This window comes from Nannobrachium achirus (genome assembly GCF_963921795.1).
Source record: "Nannobrachium achirus genome assembly, chromosome: 18".
NCBI lineage: Eukaryota > Metazoa > Chordata > Actinopteri > Myctophiformes > Myctophidae > Nannobrachium > Nannobrachium achirus.
In genome coordinates, this window is record NC_137825.1 from 14,578,594 (window position 1) to 14,603,977 (window position 25,384).

The 25,384-nt window shown below is 42.3% G+C and overlaps 1 protein-coding gene across 1 annotated transcript in view; it reads right to left on the minus strand.

Moving 5' to 3' along the window:
- mta3 (metastasis associated 1 family, member 3) overlaps nt 1-25,384 on the minus strand; it is a gene marked incomplete at its 3' end in the record, with an annotated part of 55,843 nt that overhangs the window by 11,488 nt on the left and 18,971 nt on the right. The window contains exons 9-12 of the mRNA XM_080747218.1: nt 23,509-23,697; nt 16,885-16,959; nt 13,876-13,934; nt 13,559-13,693 (exon numbers count right to left, since the gene is read on the minus strand). Of these exons, the coding sequence (XP_080603344.1) occupies nt 13,559-13,693; nt 13,876-13,934; nt 16,885-16,959; nt 23,509-23,697 (458 nt within the window). The remainder of the gene's footprint in view (nt 1-13,558; nt 13,694-13,875; nt 13,935-16,884; nt 16,960-23,508; nt 23,698-25,384) is intronic.

The following is a 25,384-nucleotide window of genomic DNA, read 5'->3' on the forward strand; positions in this document are numbered from 1 at the left end:
TCACTTTAATAGGAGTCCTTTTTAACTCATCTGTTGCCCCCCAAAAAAACATTTTAGGGCTTCTCCGCCAGGCCCGAGGAACCCAAAGATTTAATAAGCTTTAATTAAAACAATTTATCACAGCAAATTTAAAATATGCCGGAACTAATCCTCCGCGATCGGTTTCAACACGGACCCATTATGGAGACGGACCTATTAACCGGAAACCGAAACCGGAAGCAGGATGGATCCATGTACTGTATACAATTACGGGAGTTGAGAAGCTGATGCAATACCCGCACACACGATGCATTGACCGTGTCCGATCGCGCATGATGGAAACTCTAGCACCCGCGTTAAAAGGTAAGAGAAGCCAGGCAGTGAAAGACATAGCGAAATCTTCGGGTTGCTCGGCTGGTACATTCAATGAGTTAATAAAGCAGCAGCAGCATGAACTGGCAGCACCCTGACGAGCATTTGGAGTTGTAAGACTTGAGGCATTACATTTTGTTTAACACGTTCTATTGTGAAAATTGCAGATCTACACGCACACAACGCCTCGCGTTGCGAGGCGTTGTGAGCATGTAGATCGGCTATTTTCACAACTTTATGCCTCTAATATTTGACAATATGGAGAATGTCAATTTTATTTCATTTTAGAGGTATAAAAAGATGTCTCAAATGTCCTTAAATTGTCATTTTAGAAATGTGCAGATACCCTCTATATACTGTATGTTGGTTTGTTATTATTGTTCAGTGAGAAAACAGCTTATCATCTGGGGACCCCCCCAAAATAATCCTGGGGGAACCCCCTGGGGGTCCCGACCCACAGGTTGAGAACAACTGGGTTAGAGAAACATCGCTGACAGAGCTGAGACCTCCATTTATTTCACTGCCTCTCGTCGCCTCACTCCCCAAATAATTATAGTTTATTTTGCTGGACAGAGACACTGCAGTGATTCCCATTACTGCAATTACGAATTAAATTAACCAACAGGCGTGCAAACAGATTAGGGGGGGAAAAGGGCCGTCTCTGCCTTGGTAGAACGTTGCTGGCTACATGTACACGTACTACACGGTCACATACAGGAAAATGTCCGCACTCATCAAGGTGAATTATCTTTTAATTTTACCGAAGCATTTTCCTTCATAAGCGCTGCACGTACACTGTGCCCATTATCAATCACGTCACAGACTTTCTTCCTGTGCATGTCACTCAGCAATGTACTGTACCAGTCAAGCATGACTACCCTTTCTTTGTATAGTTATATTGCTTAGTGGCATGTGCACATTTGCATGAACGTTTTTCATGTGTTTTCTTAAAAAATTTAATCCAAGTTTGAAGTGAGCGGGGTGTGTGTGTGTGTGTGTGTGTGTGTGTGTGTGTGTGTGTGTGTGTGTGTGTGTGTGTGTAGCAGTTCATTTCAGGGTTGTGCGTGTGTGTGTGTGAGTGTGTGCGTGCCGCAACAGTGACCACATTGGTCACCAGCGGTATTGCAGCTCATACTCAGGCTACATACCCACCCACACGCATAGTAACTAACCCACACGCACCACGCATAGTAACCTACACACACACTCGCGCTAAGGAGACGGTACACCACCGCTCAAAAACACCAAAGCATACATAATTATTATGGACGGTGGATGCTGGGCCAATAGAGCTAATATGAAAGGAGCGAGGAAGAAACCGCACACCGGCTTTAGGCAAAGGATTGACTTACTTTATTATAGCAACGTTTCAATCTCTCAGGTTCCTCATACTGACCTGATGAAGATCCTTGAGGTCCAAACACTGTTGCTTTAATAAAGTAAATCCTTTGCCTAAAACCCGTGTGCGGGTTCCGCCTCCAGTCTTGCTTATTTAAAAAAACAGCCCAAAGAGGGAAGGTATGCAATTGAGGCCCTTTGGCGTTGAATTTCTACCTCAAATTTCAGCCGACCTGCACTTAATCACAGCATCGACTGGCTTCACTACCAAACAAATGCATCTTTTTCCTCCTCAAATCACTCATTCTGCAAGTGAACCATACGACCCGCTTCTGTTGAAAGGTAATTTCATGATCACTCTTTCACTTTTGAGCAGGCACAGGAAGAAGGTCTATGTTGTAATGAGTGTGGCCCACAGCCTCGTACCTGTAGAAGATATAACACCCCTGGAAACCTCGAAGCAGGCGCCACATTCTTTCGCCTCGAGTGGGCATGCATTACACTTTGAATGATTCTCTGATTCCAAAGGTGACAAGTTAGCACAAAGTTTCACAATGATCCCAAATCTATCTATAAATGCGAGAAGTCTCTGCGTGCGTGTCTGTCTGTAATCCGCGTATCTCGAGAACCGTTCGTCCCTAATCGGGAGATAAGTGACCGTTGGTCGCTTATCTCCACAAATAGGCAAAAGTTTGTTTTACCAATTATCAAGACATACGGGCAGTTGACAGTTTGCCATGGTTACTCATTGAAGTTGAATCTCCATATATGGAGATAACCTACGCATCACACTAAGTCTGACCTCACCAGCCCATATTTGGGCATGAGCAACTTATGTCTCCATATATGGAGATATGATGACATCACACAGTCCTCAGCCGATGATGTGGCGTGATGTCATACAATACACAAACGAGCCCTACAGTATAAAGGGGCAATTCTTGCCAGGAAAGAAGCATTTCTTCGACCCAGACCTTATCGCCAGGGTTGGCTTATAGCAGCTGTCGGTAGGACCATATATGGATTCTGTTAGTGTGGATCTCCAAACAGGGCATCATCTGGGATACAATCCCTTTTATGCCCATATATGGAGATCCCTAACATAATCCCTTTCATGCCCATATATGGAGATCCCTAACAGAATCCCTTTTATGCCCATATATGGAGATCCCTAACAGCATCCCTTTTATGCCCATATATGGAGATCACTAACAGCTAACAGAATCCCTTTTATGCCCATATATGGAGATCCCTAACAGAATCCCTTTTATGCCCATATATGGAGATCCCTAACAGAATCCCTTTTATGCCCATATATGGAGATCCCTAACAGAATCCCTTTTATGCCCATATATGGAGATCCCTAACAGAATCCCTTTTATGCCCATATATGGAGATCCCTAACAGAATCCCTTGTATGCCCATATATGGAGATCCCTAACAGAATCCCTTTTATGCCCATATATGGAGATCCCTAACAGAATCCCTTTTATGCCCATATATTATGGAGAAATCCCTGCTCTGAGTATCTGACATCAGTGTGATGTCACCTGTTTATGCCCATATATGGAGATCCCTGCTCTGCGTATCTGGTTGCTATGGTAAACAGTTGGTTGCTAGGGTAAAAAAACATGGTTGCTATGGTAAACAGTTGGTTGCTAGGGTAAACAGTTGGTTGCTAGGGTAAAACCATGGTTGCTAAGGTGGTTGCTAACGTACATTAACAGACCAGCAACAACAGACTGTTGCCACAGCAACGTACACAAAGGTTTGTGTACACATGTGGTGTGATGTCATACTGGGCAAAGGTGTGACGTGTGACGTGTGACGGACGGACGGACGGACGGCCAGTGGAGGTTTTCATAGTAAACTGCTCCCTGACGGTCGCAATAAATGCGAGAAGTCTCTGCGTGCGTGTCTGTCTGTAATCCGCGTATCTCGAGAACCGTTCGTCCCACCGGCTTCAGATTCGGCACGCGCGTTCCCCGCCGCGGCACGGAGTGCAGTGCCGGGCCTCGACCCGACCCGACGCGTGGTTTTCCCTAACCGGTGCGAAACGTTCGGAATCTCCTTATGCGGGCTGATTGTTGACATCAGGCTGTTCCGGAGGAAATCGGCGCAAGCGCTGACTCATTGTGACATCACTTCATAAAAGGCTCTGACATCACGTACGCCACATGAGTCAACAAAAAATCTCTGTGAGTGTGTATGTATGTATGTAATCCGCGTATGTCGAGAACCGTTCGTCCCACCGGCACGCGCGTTCTCCATATATGGGAATAAAATGAATGCCCGTATGCGGAGCTGATGTCTGTCATCAGAGTTTTCCGCAACCGGTACTGTGTGTGCAGAGATCTTCATATATGGGAATAAAATGAATGCCCCTATGTGGAGCTGATGTCTGACATCAGAGTTTTCCGCAACCGGTACTGTGTGTGCAGAGATCTTCATATATGGGCATAAGTGGACAAAGACAAACAGATGGTCAAAACGGGTCCTATGACAACAGGTATATTGGGGTTTGCATTAAAGGGTGGGGCATTCATGGGGTTTGCATTAAAGGTTGGGGCATTCATTCCCTATTTCAAATTCGGCACGCGCGTTCCCCACTGCAGCAGGTAGTGCAGTGCTCGGCCTCAACCCGACCCGATACACGATTTTCTGGAACCAGCACGAAAGACAGACAGATACAGATATCTCCATATATGGACATAAATGGACACAGGCAAACAGATGGTCAAAGATCTCCATATATGGGCATAAAGTGGACGCAGACAGACAGATATCTCCATATATGGGCATAAATGGACATAGGCAAACAGATGGTCAAAACTGGTCCTATGACAACAGGTATAATGGGGTTTGCATTAAAGGGGGAACCGGCACTGTGTCTGCAACACAGTCGGAGGCACAGACAGATACTCCATATATGGGCATAAATGGACACAGGCAAACAGATGGTCAAAACGGGTCCTATGACAACAGGTATAATGGGGTTTGCATTAAAGGGGGAACCAGCACTGTGTCTGCAACACAGTCGGAGGCACAGACAGATACAGAGATCTCCATAATGGGCATAAAGGGCCACAGACAAACAGATGGAAAAGGAGACAAACATAAGACAAGCAACAAAGAGTGTGACTGGGAGGACATCGATGATGCAGATTTAAATTACTTTACAGCTTTTGCTGGAGAGAACAAGGATCAGTAGTGGAGATCTGGGTTGGCTGAGGTGAAGACGGAGGAGACAAACATAAGACAAGCTAAATCAACAGCAAAAGACTGAAAAAAAAACAAGTTCTCCAAAAAAACTCAAGCTGAATTCACTCTCCCGTTCCAAAAAAGAAAAAGAAAATAAAGAGACAAAGACAAACATAAGATATATGGACATAAAATGGACGCCGACAGACAGATACAGATATCTCCATATATGGGCATAAATGGACACAGGCAAACAGATGGTCAAAACGGGTCCTATGACAACAGTATAATGGGGTTTGCATTAAAGGGCGAGGCATTCATTCCCTATTTACATCGTTCCCGAGTTGGCCAGGTCGCCGACTAGACCAGCTTCTAGTATATACAATATGACTATTATCTCCTAGGTGAACATAAACCTTTAAACAAACATACATGTACGGTATATGACAAAATGTACATTTTAATAAGGAATGTCCCAGCGATTGATTTCACTGGCGTTTAACAGACGTTTTTGAAAACAATTGGTTAATCAAGTGTTAAGATAACCAAAATTCCTGAGCACATTTTGGTCTGCACGGCCAAATCCCCAGCAAGAGCCGTTGGCCGCCGCGTCCACGTCCATGGACGCGACCGTGGACGCGTCCATGGACGCGGCCGCGAAAAAAACTTCCGTGGACGCGAGGCCGCGTCCACGGACGCAAACGGCCGGCCGTCCCGGCCGTGGACGCGGCCGTGGACGCAGACGGCCGGGGACGCGGCCGTGGACGCGGCCGTGGACGAGGCCGCGGCCGTGGACGCAAACGGCCGGCCGTGGACGCAAACGGCCGGCCGTGGACGGGTCCATGGACGAGGCCGCGAAAAAAAGGCAGCGAAAAAGAAAAAAAAGGTGGCTATTGTATGTATTTTTTGATGGAGATTTCAAATATGACCTTCTTTTTTGCATAGGACAACTCTAACCTGCATCAATTGGTATTTTATAATTGCCAATTGTACCCCATCCATCTAAAAAACAAATTGGATGTCTATTGTATGTATTTTTTGATGGAGAATTCAAATATTAATTTCTTTTTGGGATAGGACAACTCTAACCTGCATCAATTGGTATTTTATAATTGCCAATTGTACCCTATCCATCTCAAAAACAAATTGGATGTCTATTGTATGTATTTTTTGATGGGGAATTCAAATGTTACCTTCTTTTTTAGATATGACAACTCTAACCTAAATCAATTGGTGCATCAACCTACTTACTATCTATCTATCTATCTGTCTGTCTGTCTGTCTGTCTGTCTGTCTGTCTGTCTATCTATCTATCTATCTATCTATCTATCTATCTATCTATCTATCTATCTATCTATCTATACTTCACCTTTAGTCCAGAAGAGAGTTCAGCCTCAGGAACTTGCACACATGGAACTGTGTCATGACTGTGTCATGGAGCTAAAACAGAGCTATGTTAAATACTCACAATGACTCTGATGGACCAATCAGGGTGGTGGTGGGGGGAGGGATCAACAATAGACAGAAACTGGATAATGCTTTGTTAACTGTCCCACCTAAGTCCCTGCTAGTCTGAACAAACATCACCTTCCCTCTCATAACACTACTACTACTACATTTATATAAAGCTGCTCTTGCATTTGAATTCAAGTCTGACACAAGTTAAGGTTAACTTAGGTAGTATTTCATTTCGCTGGCTTTTAGGGTCTGTGTGAGTGTGTAGGCTCACAAATTATTATAATTGTCATTAAGTGACTCTGAGATCTATCCATCCATCCATCCATCCATCCATCTATTTATTTATACTTACTGTTTACATTTTCTATAAATATTTATTTCTATATAAAACTCAGTTGTGTGGAGTTATTGTGTGCCCTTTCTTGTTGCTAAAGAGTCCATTTGTTCACTAGACATTAAGTCAAGGTTACTATTTTGAGTTGAAGCTAAGTGTTTTATTGCTTTGTGGTTTAACATGATTTAAAAGGCAAATTCATTGTTATGGTTACTTTAGAAGACTGCTTTTGCATTCATGAGTTAAGAGAGCCAAGCTAATTCAAAGAGTTAGGTTAAAGGAACACAAAACATGACCTAACTCACAGCTGCCATTGGACAGACAGTTACAACATACTCTTATCTTTCACAGAACAGACAATTATCATTTATTTTATCTATTTGAGACTATGTAGCTGCTCTAGGGGAAATAGAGCATTATATCAGCCTATTCAATTGATAATGACCAATGGGTGCCAGTTTCTAAGTAGTTAAAGCATATTAACATAACAATATATGTGGCCTAGACATGGATATTGCCCAATCAACTCGTAATCTACAGAAATGTCCACCACATCACACAGTATAAAACCTAGTAGGCTTAGTGGATTACCTATGTTAAATCATGTCAGGTTAGTTTGGTTCAAGGTTCAAGTATAATAATTTATGAGCCAAAAATGTGCACAAATGTACAATCACATCTAGGCTAGAATGATAACATAAAGTCCTGACTACTCCTTGTTATTGTGGTCCTAAATACTACAATGATTAGTTTGGATGCATTGCTTCTATCATGTCCAATTAAAAATAAATACATTACATATACAGAAATCTGCCTTCTCCTGTATTGTATTAGTGACATTCATTATAAATAGTAAAATAACAGGACAGAGCAAAAAAGGCCTCTGCAAAAAAGGCCTCTGCAACTAACCTAACCTAACACACACTATGTGTTAATGTTGATCAATATAATAATGTAAAAATACAAAGTTAAGTAGACCTAAGTAAGAAATAGTAAATACATTGTAATAATACATTGAAGGGGAAATGTAGGAAAACAAATGCAACTCAGCATTGAATTTATGGCAAACATTTTGCTACTCAACCCTTTCCAAATAATATACAATTAAGAAGTGGGATGTTCCACTTAGTAAGAGAAAGAATTAATGACATATATTTTTTTTTAAAGCTAGAAGACTCACCTATTATAGTAACCATGTGAATTGCTAATAATGTTATGGGTCAGATGTGTAAAGATCTATCACATTGTATTGTTCTTTTCAGACTCAACAATAATAATGATGATGTTACTTAAATGCTGATCAATGTGTGAATCTGGCTCTTATCAGGTGTGTGTTTTCTCTCCCTGTCCTGTGCTGTCCTCAGTTAAACCAAGACAGTAATGTTGTGACCAATGTGGAAAAAGCCTTCAGCTCAATTTATTATCTCAAAGTAGACCAGAGAATTCATACCGGAGTGAAGCCATTCAGCTGTGAACAATGTGGGAAGTATTTTGCTCGTCTGGACAATTAAAAGATCATAAGAGTTCACATACTGGAGAGAAACCTTATTGTTGTGACCAGTGTGGGAAAAGATTTGTTCAAAAGGGGATTTTAAAAGAACACCAGAGAATTCACACTAGAGAGAAGCCCTATTGCTGTGACCAGTGTGGGAAAAGCTTTACTCGATTGTCTTATCTCAAAATACATGAACGAATTCACACAGGAGAGAAACCGTACAGCTGTGTCCAATGTGGGGAAAAGTTCAGTTTAACGGCTGCTCTGAAAGTACACCAGAGATTTCACACCGAAGAAAAGCCTTACTGCTGTGAACACTGTGGCAAACGTTTCACTGTAAAATCTAGCCTCGTACAACACAAGAAGATTCACACTTGAGAGAGACCTTACTGCTGTCACCAATGTGGGAAAAGGTTCACTCTGAAGACGGCTCTGAAAAGACACACTGGTGAGAAGCCATATACTGCTGTGTCCAGTGTGAGAAAAGGTTCAGTGATATTCATCATCTCAAAGCACACCAGAAAAATCACACTGGAAAGAAACCTTATTGCTGTGACCAGTGTGGAAAGAGCTTTCCTAGACTGGAACATATAAAAATACACCAACAAATTCACACCGGAGAGAAACCTTATATCTGTAACCAATGTGGGGAAAACTCTGTCAGGTACATGTCTACCGTTAGAGGCCACTGGCATGAGTGCCTTTTTAGCTCTGTTGGGGCTTGGTGAATGTACTCTGTTGTTGTTTTTTTAATTATTATCTTTGTAATGTATGGTCTTCTTACCCTGTGGGCCTTGAGCCTGTAATAAAGTATTGCTGTGCAGTGTGAGTGTCTGATTGCATGTGATCAGATAAAGACACAACAGAGGCCTTTTTTGCTCTGTCCTGTTATTTTACTATTTATAATGAATGTCACTAATACAATACAGGAGAAGGCAGATTTCTGTATGTATGTAATGTATTTATTTTTAATTGGACATGATAGAAGCAATGCATCCAAACTAATCATTGTAGTATTTAGGACCACAATAACAAGGAGTAGTCAGGACTTTATGTTATCATTCTAGCCTAGATGTGATTGTACATTTGTGCTGTTTACATTTTTGTCTCATAAATTATTATACTTGAATCTTGAACCAAACTAACCTGACATGATTTAACATAGGTAATCCACTAAGCCTACTAGGTTTTATACTGTGTGATGTGGTGGACATTTCTGTAGATTACGAGTTGATTGGGCAATGTCCATGTCTAGGCCACATATATTGTTATGTTAATATGCTTTAACTACTTAGAAACTGGCACCCATTGGGCATTATCAATTGAATAGGCTGATATAATGCTCTATTTCCCCTAGAGCAGCTACATAGTCTCAAATAGATCAAATAAATGATAATTGTCTGTTCTGTGAAAGATAACCTAACTCTTTGAATTAGCTTGGCTCTCTTAACTCATGAATGCAAAAGCAGTCTTCTAAAGTAACCATAACAATGAATTTGCCTTTTAAATCATGTTAAACCACAAAGCAATAAAACACTTAGCTTCAACTCAAAATAGTAACCTTGACTTAATGTCTAGTGAACAAATGGACTCTTTAGCAACAAGAAAAGGCACACAATAACTCCACACAACTGAGTTTTATATAGAAATAAATATTTATAGAAAATGTAAACAGTAAGTATAAATAAATGGATGGATGGATGGATGGATGGATGGATGGATAGATCTCAGAGTCACTTAATGACAATTATAATAATTTGTGAGCCTACACACTCACACAGACCCTAAAAGCCAGCAAAATGAAATACTACCTAAGTTAACCTTAACTTGTGTCAGACTTGAATTCAAATGCAAGAGCAGCTTTATATAAATGTAGTAGTAGTAGTGTTATGAGAGGGAAGGTGATGTTTGTTCAGACTAGCAGGGACTTAGGTGGGACAGTTAACAAAGCATTATCCAGTTTCTGTCTATTGTTGATCCCTCCCCCCACCACCACCCTGATTGGTCCATCAGAGTCATTGTGAGTATTTAACATGGCTCTGTTTTAGCTCCATGACACAGTCATGACACAGTTCCATGTGTGCAAGTTCCTGAGGCTGAACTCTCTTCTGGACTAAAGGTGAAGTATAAATAAATAGATGGATAGATAGATGGATAGATGGATAGATAGATAGATAGATAGATAGATAGATAGATAGATAGATAGATAGTAAGTAGGTTGATGCACCAATTGATGCAGGTCAGAGTTGTCATATCTAAAAAAGAAGGTAACATTTGAATTCCCCATCAAAAAATACATACAATAGACATCCAATTTGTTTTTGAGATGGATAGGGTACAATTGGCAATTATAAAATACCAATTGATGCAGGTTAGAGTTGTCCTATCCCAAAAAGAAGGTAATATTTGAATTCTCCATCAAAAAATACATACAATAGACATCCAATTTGTTTTTTAGATGGATAGGGTACAATTGGCAATTATAAAATACCAATTGATGCAGGTTAGAGTTGTCCTATGCAAAAAAGAAGGTCATATTTGAAATCTCCATCAAAAAATACATACAATAGACACCTTTTTTTTCTTTTTCGCTGCCTTTTTTTCGCGACCTCGTCCATGGACCCGTCCACGGCCGGCCGTTTGCGTCCACGGCCGGCCGTTTGCGTCCACGGCCGCGGCCTCGTCCACGGCCGCGTCCACGGCCGCGTCCCCGGCCGTCTGCGTCCACGGTCGCGTCCACGGTCGCGTCCACGGCCGGGACGGCCGGCCGTTTGCGTCCGTGGACGCGGCCTCGCGTCCACGGACGTTTTTTTCGCGGCCGCGTCCATGGACGCGTCCACGGTCGCGTCCATGGACGTGGACGCGGCGGCCAGCGGCTGTCTCTCCAAATCCCATTGGAAGAGTCCATTTAAGAGCATATCAAATCTATTTAAAATGCTTATAAATCCCATTGGAAGAGTCTATTTAAGAGCATATCAAATCTATTTAAAATGCTTATACTATTTGAATCTTACAGAGCTGCTCCTAATGATTAATTACATCAAGCCAATCCACAAAAGTAGGTCAAATCAATTATGCTGTCACTCCAGCACAGAGTCAGAGCTGGTCTGAGCACTCTGAATGACCAGCTCCCATTAACCCATTAAGACCTGAGGCAGATTCTACAAATGCCTTCTAAATGAGTATTCTTTTTTATTCTTTTTTTTACCCACAATTTTGTAACATATTTTTCCCCTGTGCCAATTGCCTAAGCTGTAATCCCGGGCTCTGCTCTCCCTCTGCCAACCTGGGGAGAGCCCCGAACTGAGCACAATGCTGCGCTGCGATCTTATAGATCTATACTGTACACTAGGCTAATATCCATCCATCCATCCATCTTCAACCGCTTATCCGGAATCGGGTCGCGGGGGTAACAGTTCCAACTAAGACTTCCAGATTTCCTTATCCCGAGCAACTTCCTCCACTCCCTCAGGGAGTATACTGAGGCGTTCCCAAGCCAGTTTGGAGATCTAATCCCTCATCTGGTCTTTGGTCTGCCACGGGGTCTCCTCCCAGTGGGACGCGCATCGAGGACCTTCCTAGGAGGCACTCGGTGGGCATCCGTACTAGATGCCCGAACCACCTAAGCTGACTCCTTTCCAAGTGTTGTATTTCACTATTACACTGTATTGCACTGACTACAGTATTACACCAATACTGTACACTAGGCTCCAGACACACTGCAGTCCACAGCCCACCTCCTCCCTATCACAGCGCTCCGCTCCCTTCCCCTCGCCTCCTCCACTATGATAACAGTTTGCGGGTCTTGTCACGGTGTCAACTTGAACATGGCCAGAGCCTCCGTGACCAGTTTTGTATTGAAAAAGGACAACAGAAGGATTTCCGTTTGGAAATATTTCACATTTGAGGCGGACAAAACAAGGAGAGGCGAAGGATAAGTTACTAGCAAGAAGAACACGAAGGGGGCTCGCGACTAAATTTAAACGCTCCAATTTTATTCACAGCATTAATATTTGAAAGTATACTTGAGAAGGCAAGGTCAAAACGTTGTATATTACTGCTGCGCTGTGAATAAAACTGGAGCTTTCAAAGTCAAGTGAGTTGCGAGCCATCTTCTTGTTTTTCCATGATTCTATTTTTGCAGTTTGGCTCAGCACCAAGAAAACGGAGGATGTGCGTTATTTTCACTACTAGCAAGCCCATACGGAAGCAACGTTACAGAGTCAGTGCCTTCCAAGCAAAGACCGACAGTCAAGGCCTAGAATTATTGACTGCTTTGACCAGTGAAAAATATCAGATATACAAGCTCACAGCGCGCTGCGAGCTTGTAGATCTGCTATTTTTGAAAAAGTGGTGAAAATGTGTGCAAATCTTTGTATATGTATTTTTAAAGCGAACGTTTGTAACTAAAATTTTGCTTCTGGAACTAAATATTTTGAGATGGGGGTCCGTGGACAAATTCATATCCTTTTGGGGGTCCTTCTCATGAAAAGGTTTGAGCACCACTAATATAGTAGTCTCTCAAGAACAGACTAACTGAGCTCCAGTTAAGCGGAAAAGGACCTTTTCTTTGACGATGGCTGGCCAGATTGCTGACATAGAAACATAGGTTTTTCAAAAAAAATCTTAGAAGGATTCAAAAGACACTTATAGAATCGGGTCAAAATTCAAATTTTCACGATTTTTCAAAAATAGCAGATCTACAAGCTCGCAGCGCGGCACTCGGTGCCGCGCTGTGAGCTTGTATATCTGCTATTTTTCAATAGTTAAAGCATTCAATAATTTTAGGCCTAAATGGGTTAAACTTACAAAAATCTCAGTCAAATGAGGGGTTTCTGACAGTTCACTTGGAGTCGTTGACCCAGGCAGTCCTAATAGAGATCTTATTTTTTTTGGAAGGTCAGAAAACCTAAATATTGGCAGGCAGACCTGACAATATTTGGCCGGTGAGCTACAAAGTTAATTCCGGACACTGTTGCCATTCATCTCAAGATATTGTAAACTTGGGATTGTTATGTGCTACTGATGACAGACATTAAGCATTGGAAACAAACTTGTGGGCCTGAGTTTAATTTCTGTGATGACAGATAATAAGCGTGCTTGTGGACCTGCGTTTAAAACCCATTTAGACCTGAACGCAAATCTGTGTCGAAGCAAATATTTGAGTTACAAATGTTCGCTTTTAAATAATATATCCAAAGACTTGCAAAAAAAGAAATCATGATTTTTCAAAAATAGCAGATCTACAAGGTTGCAACACGGCACTTGGTGCCGCGCTGTGAGCTTGTATATCTGCTATTTTTCAATAATTAAAGCATCAAATAATTCTAGGCCTAACACATGCACACACACACACACACACACACGTAGAAAAAGCCAACTCACTGTAACAGCTCTCGCAAGCTCTGCCCCCTCCCCCTCCTCCTCCTGTGGTGTGAAAGGCTCCGGGCCCCGCCCCGTTTACCGTCGCCATCTTCCCGTTGGTCACTGAGATCTGGTTGGGGTTGGGCTTGTTACTGTCGAGACACAGCAGAGGAACGGCGTTAATAAAACGGAAAGCCGCCGGTCTCCGTCTGCCGAGGGCCGTCGGTCGAAAACACATTAAATATGCATACATATACTCTTCGACTGCTGTAATACCGACCATACAATGATGAGGGCATAATTAAATCCATCTGGCACGCCAGAAAACACTTACTATGTGGGGATGTAAACCTGCTTCAGCTTGCTCTCTGCTTCAGCTGCCTTCAGCCGTTTCTGCACAGAGAGAAACACACACAGCAAAAAGACATTAGAGCAGGGGTCTTCAACGTTTTCAGGCCAAGGACCCCTTAGTTGAGAGAGAGACAGAGCAAGGACCCCCACAACCTTTTCATAGATTCCATATAGTTTCATCGTTTGACAGCACAATCATCAGTGTATTTTGGATTCATGTCAATTTGTGTTTTCATATACGTATTTAACCACTTGAACCGTCAATACTTAACATGACATTTCACTCTGTACTTAAGTCTGCTCGTTTTCCCCTCTACACCAAACGCCTTTGCCAAAAATAACCGTCCCTTAATGACCCCCACGTCCCTAAATGGTCTCTAAACACTTCGATCCATCTACAAGCTCACAATGTGTTCCGATGCAACATGTTGTGAGACACTGAAGTTGAATTGCACCTACTGTACATAAATATTAGGGCTGGGATGCGATTAAAAAATTCATCTAATTAATAACAGGCTTTGTAATTAATTAATCGCAATTAATCGCATTTTAATTGCATATCAATATTTGACCCGAGAAGCATTTTTTTTCAAGTAAAACACATTTTGTTGTATGAGTAAATCAACGAGTGAGTTTTTTAAATCTAAATTTCGCATCCACTGGGCCAAGCAAAAGCCATTAAACGAAACGGGTATTTCTTACATTGATGCTCCTACATATTATCATGCAAACACCAGTTAAAGTTACTTTCCATCCCTCATATACTGTATGCACAGTGCACATCCCATAACCCACACACTGCACATCATTTTGGAGCTCATATCTTTGAACGGGTAAGGGCTAGTATAACAAACTTTATGCGTACCGTATATTACCAATTAGTAGCCCGGGCGTTTATTTTGCAAAATCGATGTGGACCCCGGGCGTTTAAACGAGACCAGGCGGTTGGTAACAGGCTTTTATTTATTTTGGCACTAGCCAGCACTGGGCCATTAATTGGTTACTTTTCTCAAACTATAAGGCTATGGCAAGGTTTATATTTTACCCCAAATTCATCCATATTATAATGAATGTCACATGCGTGTTTGCAGATGTAGGCCTACTGTATGTGCAATGTGCACCCAACTAATACACAATTTCATAATATGGCTGGGCTTCTTTCCTCTTTATCACAGATACAATCTGTTCCTGTTTTTTAGGGATGTTCCTAGCGGTTAATTTCACAGATCCGAAAATTAATTGATTAATTTATTTATAGGAATTATATATAGCCCAAACTGAGCACATTTCAATCTATTAGGACAAATCTCATTTGAAAAAAAATATCAAGAGTATATGAGAAAGACTTTTAAAAATGTTTATACTATTGGAATCTGCTCCAAAATAAGTCAGCCAGCAAAGACGTAAATCTACCGTAGGTTAAATACCAATTAACTCCAGCCCACCGCAGCTGCACAGACTCTGGACTCTGAAACATATGCAACCAAGTGACCAGCTCAGCTCTCCTAATGTTACTTTAAACCATAATGTATGGAATTCTCAGCCAACTCCAACTTATGATTAAGCCTCCATGGTCTCACCTCAAAAGAGTGGATTAAATCTTCAAAAAAACGGATCACACCGAGGCAGCGCAGCGTGCATGTAAACTCCGAGGTAACGATTGATTAACATCCAGTAGTAGAGATTTCTACATCACGATCCTTTGCCATCAAAGTATTCACACAAACATTGCACCTTAGCAACTTTTCAGAGCAGCCTAACAAATGATTCTCAATTTTAACAGAGGCAGCAGCAGACTGCCCGCATGCCTCAGCGCGTGCACTGAGCGAGCGCGGTGCGTTGCGACGTGCTGTGAGCTTGTAGATTTGCTGTTTTCAGCACACCACTGCCATGCAACATAAATTACCAGTTAAATGTAATAAATAGCAAATAATACCAAACAACCAAACAAAGTTAAAATAAATTGCAAATAATGGCCTGGGCTCTTACATAAAACCAAATCAGGATAATATTAATTGCAAATAATGGCCCAGGTGCTTAAACGAACCTGGCGTTTATTTGAGACAGGCGTTTATTGCGCAAAATGGGGTCGGACCCCGGCGGATATATGAGACCCGGCAGCAGTTTGCCACCGGGCTACTAATTGGTAATATACGAGGATTCTCTTTGCCCTTTTGCCTTTTGCACTCTCTTTTCCCCAAATCTTTCTGTCATTATTATTATTACTATCTTTTATTTTATTTTCTATTTGTTCTGCTGTGATTATACCGAATATACCGCTGCATTGTCTGAAGGAAGCCAAACCAAAATAAGTTTTACTCTTATGTACCTGTACAAAAAGATGTGACAATAAAGTACAACCTTGAACCCTTCTAGATCTACTATTTGCCGTACAACAAAGTTAACCCATTTAGGCCTAGGATTATTGACTGCTTTAAAATAGCAGATATACAAGCTCACAGCGCGCGCGGCGAGCTTGTAGATCTGCTATTTTTTTTTATCGTGAAAATTAGAAAAGTGTCTTTTGAATCCTTCTAAGGTTTTTTGGAAAAACCTGTGTTTCTATGTCAGAAATCTGGCCAGCCATCGTCAAAGAAAGGCTTCTTTTCACTTAACTGGAGCTCAGTTAGTCTGTTCTTGAGCGATTACTGTGTCAGTGGTTCTCAAACCTTTTCACGTGAAAGACCCCTGTAAAAAAATATTCATATCTCAAAATATCATAGTTCCAAGGACCACCCAGAAGCAAAATCTGAGTTACAAAACGTTCGCTTTAAAAAATACATAATATTGAAAGATTTGCACACATTTTCACGACTTTTTCAAAAATAGCAGATCTACAAGCTTGCAGCGCGGCACTCGGTGCCGCGCTGTGAGCTTGCATATCTGCTATTTTTCACTGGTTAAAGCATTCAATAATTCTAGGCCTAAATGGGTTTTAAGCATACTAGGGGCTCAGGTTGATAACAATAGAAACGTATGACTTTGCTCTCACCTGCTGCACGTATCTGTCTGTGGTCTTCCACATGTAGTAGTACTCTATGATGCTGGTCAAGGACTTCCATGGCAGCTACAACAGCAAGAAGGAAAGAAAGAAAGTCACTCCACTGGCTCCCCGTCAAACATAGAATAGATTTTAAAATCCTCCTGTTTGCTTTTAAATCAATAAATGGTCTGGCCCCCTCCTACATGGCTGATCTTTTAGAGCGCTATAACCCACCTAGAGCTCTGAGGTCCGCAGGCCAGTCACTGCTGACTCCGCCAACAGACCAAACCCGAAAAAACCAGAGGAGACCGCGCTTTTGCGGTGGCGGCCCCAGTGCTCTGGAATAATCTCCCCCCACATCAGATCTGCTCAATCTATTGATATTTTTAAGTCACAACTCAAAACGCACCTTTTTTCTCTGGCCTTTAATAACCCCTAAAATTAGTCTTATCTTTCTTTGTTGCCTTTTGAAGTATCTGCTTGTTTTTAAATGTTTTTCTTGACGTAAAATATTTTTTCTGCATACTGTATTTTGTATATTTTTAAACTTCTTTTCACCTGTACAGCACTTTCGTCAGCTTAACGGTTGTGTAAAATGTGCTTTATAAATAAAGTTTGATTGATTGAGAGAGAGACAGACAAACAGACGGCCAGACAGACAGAGAAGCAGGGAGAAAGAGCGAGCCGAGAGATGAAAGAGAGAGGGGGATGGGGGAGAGACAGAGAACAAATTAAGGGTATTAATAACTCGTGTTCTCGCCATGCGGGTGTGAACGCCAGTCTTCATGAATATTCATGAGCAGGCCATCATGAGCAGAGAGAGAGAGAGAGAGAGAGAGAGAGAGAGAGAGAGAGAGAGATGACTGCAATATGGAAGCTGATGGTTCTGTGCTCAGTCTCAGACCAAGACCCACATTAAAATCGCGAGTGCTGAATTAAATCTAAGGGTACAAAATGTAACCAAATTAACCTGTAAGGGTCACTCTCAAATAACACTTTTTTGTAGCCCATTGTAAGGGTTACTCTCAAATAAAACTTTTTTTGTAACACATTTTTCACCCGGTGTAAATTATCTAATGTAATACTGGGCTCTAACACTCCCTCTGCCAACCTGGGGAGACAACGGACTGAACTCATGCTTCCTTCTATGCATGAGTCCAAGTTGCTTCTTTTCACCTGACAGGGGGGAGTTTCCCCAGTTGGACGTAGCGTGTGGAGGAGAATGCAGGTCAATGCCAACGCCCATCTTTAGTAATCATGAATTCAGCCCTGGATCTAGCTCAGCCATCTTTAAGAACTGGCACTCACGAGGGCTTAGGTTACTGTCTTATCTGTTTAGTGAAGGGGTTATGATGTTTTTTCAGCAACTGCAGACTCAATTTAATCTGCCAAGGGAACATCTTTATGGGTTTTTTCAAATACGCCATTTTGTAAACTCACTACAATTGCCAATGCCACTTGGTTCCTCCTATAGCAAAGTAGAGGATTTTTTAAATAAATGCAGCAATGTAACACACTTTATTTCGTCATTTTACTCTATGTTGTATTCTCTGGACTCCCTGGAGGTCCAATCGTTCCGCAAGTGGGAGAGGGACTTTAATAATGAATATAGATGACGACTGGCAGGAAGCCATCGACTCAAGTTAAAAAGGTTTACACTTGCAACAGACTAAGAGAAACGCAATACAAAATTTTCTATAGACTGCACATCACACCCGTGATATTACAGGTAAACAAAATGGATCGCTCAATATCACCCCTGTGCTCGAAATGTCATACCGTTTTGGGAACATACTATCATTACGAATGTAAGTGGATCTCCAGGTTTTGGAACCAGGTGGCACGTGAGTTAAGTGACATATTCAAGGTTAAAATAAAGAAGGATCCGGGAGCCTTTATCATGAGACTCCCCTCAAAAGAGATCAATCTGACACCTTTACAATTTAAGCTTTTTGATAAACTCCTACTCTCAGCCCGAAAATGCATTTTGATTAATTGGATAAAAGATAAACCCCCAACCATACAACTTTGGTATAGGGAGATCTTTGGGGTGTTACCCCACGAGAGATTATGCGCAGTGTATAGAGGCAATGAAGCCTCATTCCAAAAAATATGGGCCCCAATGCTCAACTATTTCCCACAAGAAATCTCCCGGATCCTCTTGAAAGGGCAGTGCCCAGTGGGACAGAACCCCCCCAATGTGATAGGCTGAATACAGGGAATGTATATGTTGTGTGTCCCTATATACACACTGTGATATGAGTCCCTATATACCTGTGTACTATATAATGAAGTGGAACATGCTCCTGTTATCTGTCATATACCTGGCGTTAGAATAGCGCATCGGACTGCTGATTAGCTGGATACGGAGGACTTGACAAATGGAGGAACACCCCTCCCCCCACTGTCCTGTTTCTGTTTTGTTTTGTTTTGTTTCGTGACGCTGTGCTGTGTTTTGTAAGGGTTCGCCCGGATTTTATGTTGTCTGTGTAAAAAATTTAAAATCAATAAAAAAAAAAAAAGAAAAAAAAAAGAATGACGTTGTGTGTGGAAGGAACACGTTATTCCAACCAGTTCCTTTCCCCTCCATCAGGCCCCCCGGCTGGCCAGGGGGAGGCAGTATTACTGCATGTTTTTTCTGAAGGTACCTACCCTAGGAGACACGGGGAGAACATGCAAACTCCACACAGAAAGGCCCTTTTGCCGACCCGACCTAGGGTATGGGCGCCGATGGTGCATAGGAGAGAACACGCCTCCAGGCAATGTCCCAGCATCCCCGGCGGGAATCGAACCCAGGACCTTCTAGCTGTGAAGCGACAGCACTACCGACGCCCCCGGTGGGCACGGTGGCGCAAAAGCTAAGATTTTACAGTGCACACTGCACACACATGTGCGACGCACAACCACAGCGCATACACTTAGGGCGGCTTGCACCAACACGGTTTAAGCCTTAAACTGGTTTAAATCAAGGTTTATCTTTTAATCAGCTTGCGCCAAACCTTAAATCTAGTTTTCATTAATCAGGCTTAGTTTTAAACCATCCTTTTAATCTTGGTTTGAATTTTCACTGTAAACCTGGATTACTGTTAATCCTGTTGCACCACTACTTTAAACTTTGATTTAAACATCAGTAAGGGATTCATTTTAAACCTGCTGGGTTTAAATGCAAACATGCCATTGACATGAATGGGGTCCCCCTCCACAGAGGGAAGCCTCACAGCAAGCCCTGCAGGCTTGCATCTGTAAACTGCAGACAGTGTTTCACAGCTGAAAACAAACATCTCATCATATTGTTGTCTTCAATACATCCTTGTAGTACTGTACATCGGCTATTTTAAATTAGCGAACATTTAAATATTTACAGGGACATAATACAGACATTTGTTATGGAAGCTTGTGGACTTCCCAAGCAACATGGAGACGTTTTAATTTTCGAAATCGCTTCATAATTGACTCAAATGTGAATGTGATCAAAACTGTGGTCTTTTCTTGCTTCCTTTCTAGCCGCGCATCGCCGCACCGCACCGCACTGTGTAGCGTCCGAGCGTCATCGTCGTATGACGGAGCGTTATATTTTTTGTTTTGTTTTGGCTGCAGGCGCTCTTCTTAACATAGGCCTGCCCACATTCTCCTAGAAGTGAATAAAAAAGTAACGCTAATGATATTAGGCTCAAGAGAATAGCCCAATAGCATATTCAAGTTTTGTCTTTTATCGAAATCCAAGATGGAGGACATTTAAACCATGAATTAATCACAGTTTATGGTTTTAATCACAGGTTAAGGGTTTAATCACAGATTTGTTAAGAAATGCTTAAATTTAAGTGGTGCAACGCACCTAGATTTAAAATAAAACCTAGATCAACAAACCCTTGATTAACCCTAAACTAAGATTTATTTAATCCCTTTTGGTGCAAACCGCCCTTAGTATACATATATCATGGCTTGAAATATGCGCTCGTGCTCTAGTCCAGGGGTCTTCAACGTTTTCAGGCCAAGGACCCCTTAGTTGAGAGAGAGATGAAGCAGGGACCCCCACAACCTTTTCATAGATTCCATATAGTTTCATTGTTTGACAGCACAATCATCAGTGTATTTTGGATTCATGTCAATTTGTGTTTTCAGATATTTAACCACTTGAACCGTTAATACTTAATAAACTTGACCTTTCACTCGGTACTAAATCTGCTCTTTTCCCCCTCAAAGCTCTGAAAATAGCCGATCTAGGTCTGCTAAAGTTCTCAGAATATGGACGCTAGGGTTCAAGTGCTTAATATAATAAAGGAGAAAAAAGGTTTCTATCTCACAAGGATTTGGAGGACCCCCTGTAGTAACTCTGAGGACCCTCTAGGGGTCCCGGACCCCCTATTGAAGACCCCTGCTCTAGTCTGCAAAGAATGTAGGAGCACCCACAATACTCAGTATGTAATGTACTTTTATTTTATCGATAAAAAAAAAAACCATTGGCACTATATCAGTACGGTTTACAAGTTAACATAAAACAGTTAAAGTAACCTTTAAATAACTCACGACAGCCTCGCCGCTGGGGGCTCTGTGCAATATCCTGAACTCAGGATTTAAAGTTTGTTCTCTGGGCTTTACTGCGGCCTGGAGAGGAGATAGATGTAGAGAGACAGAGAGTCCCTCTTCCATTCATCTCCTCAACGAGACAAGAGGCATTCAATGTCTCCGGGCGAGGACCCTCTAGTAGTCTACACACACTCTAATCAGATCGTCAACCGGGATTGTATTGCCATCATTTTATGTCCACAACACAACGTTAAGCCAACATCAGAGTAAAGGCTGTGCTTCTGTGCAAAGTGCCAACATAAAGCATAGATAAACAGTGTGCCTCTGCCCTCTGCAGAAACCTTATGAGAAGAGAAGATGAAGGTGCAATAAATGTCGGGCTGTCACTGGTATATTGTAAATAAATGCTGCACTTATATAGCGCCTTCCTCGAACAGAGTCTACAGCATCATATATACCGCTACCCATTCATTTAGTTTGTTTTTTTGTTTGAAGTTTATTGCATTGCTTTTACCTGTGCAGCACTTTGGTCAACTAAGGTTGAGTAAAATGTGCTATGTACTGTAAATAAAGTTTGATTGATATTCACACACCGATGGCGGAGGCAGCCGTGCGAGGTACCAAAGTGCTACTCATGAGGATGGAGCAGAAAGGGGTTCAGGGTCTTGCAGGGGCGTCAATTGGGTATGGCAGGGGTATGCTGCTGCCATACCCTGGGTCCAGGGGGGAAAATAAAAGTTGCTTTTAAATATAAATCCATGAATGTCTCTTTGTCTATCTGTTATGGTTATGTTGTTAAATTACAGTAAAATAACTACAAATGCAAAATGTAACAAAATGGTCACTTTAACAAGGTATTATTATTATATTCTCCACACTTTTATTCTCCCCATCTTGACAGAATGGTATATTCCCAGGTTCCGCAGGTCAGCTGCACAGGTGCAATGCATTATTGTTAATTGTGGCACGTTTACTAACATGCCAAGTTTAGCTGCACTTGAACAACCGTTCCAGGCTGCCATATCCAGCCCAAGAAACCGTAGAAACCTGTGTAAAAAAAACTGACAAAACTCGTTTTTTTCAGACATTGTGAAAATAGCCGATCTACACGCTCACAACGCCTCGCAGGGAGGCGTTGTGAGCATGTAGATCTGCTATTTTCACAATAGAACCGTGTTATACAAAATGTAATGCCTCTTTTCCATGAGGACTCCCATCTTTGCCATACCCTAGCTTTGGCTGAACTGACGCCACTGGTGTCTTGCTCAAGGACTAAGCCTGGAGGAGCCCGGGGTTCAATCCGGGAACTTTCTCATTCCCAAACTCTATATCACTCGGCCACTGCCACTGATGATGATTGCACAGAAAGCCCGCGATTGTGGTCAGCAGCGTTTCCGCTACTACATCGTGCCAATGAGCAAACTAACTTCACAATAACACCAACTTTCCAACAGAGAGCCTACTGTCAGGCGTGTCAGCTCACAAGGCAGGTGCCCAAGTGTAGCCTACTAACTGGCAAATGTACAGTGAAGGGGCCCTTCGACTGGGGACACAAATAAAACAAAGTTTGCACCAGAACAATTATTTGCACTCGCACAAATGCTACCTTATTACATTTCGAGGTCACACATATTACATTTCAGGAGCATGTGTGACGTGTGATCAAAAACTGTCACAATTTCGAGCCCAGTAATATGTCAATGTAATGACAATTCATGATGAGAGCCTGGATTTGCTACACACACACACATACACATACACACTCTCTCTCAGACTAGCTACAACACTCACAAATAGAGTTGTTCTAATACCGACACCAGTATCAGAAAGGTTTCTGAAATGCAGGTATTGGAAGGATGTATTGGCCAGTATGACAATCTATGCCATTCCTTTTCCCATACCACGTAATTTATCACATGATATACATGTCATATTTTGAATGTTTCAGTTGATGTCGCATGACTGTTTTTTTTATACTCTTTACTGTAAGATTTTATTATTAGTTTACTAACTGGTAGCTACACAGTTATTACTGTAATGTATTCCTAGATCAGTGGTTCTCAGTCTATTTCATTTCAAGGACCACCAAAACTCTTGAGTACTCACAAAGTCTTGTCGGATGTCGTTGAAGTCTTTGCCGTATTTCTCCAGCGCCTCCTCGAACATGCCGGCCTCCGAGGCGCTCCACTCCTCCATCTCGTCCCGGCAGAGCACGGGTCCGCCGGCCGGCACCAGCACACTGAGCGCGCTGGACAGGTCGTAGCCGTGGCGATGCAGCGTGTCCATCGCATGGAACTGAGAAAAGTAGAAAGAAGAGTAGACGCCACCGGGTTGCTTACTTTAGAATGGGGGTTGGGCGATATGGTGATAATTATCGTGGAGACGATACAATGTCTCCACGATATGCCTTTTCAGAGATATCGTATATATCGTGATACAATTGAGGGAGCCTTGTAAAAAATCCTGTTTAATCGTTAATACAGAGATTCATTGCAGAATTCAATTTAAACCTGCATTTTGGTCTAAATCAGTAGTTCTCAAACTTTAAAATGTTAAGGTCTCCACTTAACTCTGACAGTATACAAATGAAACCAAATGGACCAGTAAGGGTCCATTTGGTTTCATTTGTATACTGTCAGAGTTACATACTTGTAAAGTTCAATTAAGACCTCCCAAAAGGAACCCAGAGAGTCTAGTTTTTGTCAAGTAACTTGAAAAATAACCATCAAAACCAACGTAAAAAAGAATCGTGATAAAATCGTGTATCGTGATACAGCTTGAGAAAATATCGTGATATTGTATTTTTCCATATCGCCCACCCCTACTTTAGATCACTGTAACCCCACTCTAACCTAACGCGGACCAGTTTGTGTAGGCAGATGGGGCGGGCGCGGCGAATCTCTCCGTGAGTCTCTGGCCAATAGCATGTGTTCTCCTCCCCCCTCCCCCCTCTGCTCAGCGCAGAGAACGCTGCTGCGTCATGACGTCAACACATTCGGTGCGACGCTCTCTGCACTCTGATTGGTTAGGGAAATTCTACACTTCCTCCAACAGTGATCATAACGCGATCGCCCAGGCTTCTTTTTCTTTCCGATCACCAAAAGAAGCCAGAAGCCTGGGTTTCCGAGGCTACTGTAACCTCAACAGTGGGTCTGGACACATTTGTGGGTGGCGGACCAATCTCTATGGGTCGCGAGTGAATGAATATCTCTTTATGTTTTGTTTCCTACATTGTGTTCTTAATTACCATTTTATTTGGCATGGTATTATAATTTCACGTATAAAAAAATAATAAACTAGAAGCAGTGCTCTTCCGAGCACAGGTCTCCACCAGGCCACACAAATCGGCCTGTTATAGCGCCACCATGAGGCCGATTTAAAAAATGTGGGGCAGAGGTTCTGAATTAGCATCCAGGGAGTGTGTGTGCTCAGTTTGGCAGCGATCGGGCCAACGGCGCCGGAGATTAGCTGGTAACAACCAGGCCACACAAATCGGCCTGTTATAGCGCCACCATGAGGCTGATTTGAAAAATGTGGGGCAGAGGTTCTAGATTGGCATCCAGGGAGTGCGTGTGCTCAGTTTGGCAGCGATCGGGCCAACGGTGACTGAGATTAGCTGTTCACAAACTGCGAGGACGCACGCACGGACGGACGGACGGACGGAGGGGAAAACATACTCTCCCTCAGCCTTCGGCTGGTGGAGACAATAAAATCAAAGAAATTCATAAATTATAAAAAAAAGTAGTGAAAATAGCAGAGCGACACATTTTTCTTGGGTCTTCTTGAGCTAAAAGGTTTGGGAACCACCGCTTTAGAGGAATCCCTGTGCAACTTGCGGGTTTGTGGCATGGGCCTGCGTCTGTGTGCGTGCATGCATGTGTGTATGTGCGTGCGTGCAGGGGTGTCGCACCAAATTCTGGGCCCCGGGTACAAGGATTCACTGTGGGGCCCCTGTGCTTTAACTATTGAAAAATAGCAGATA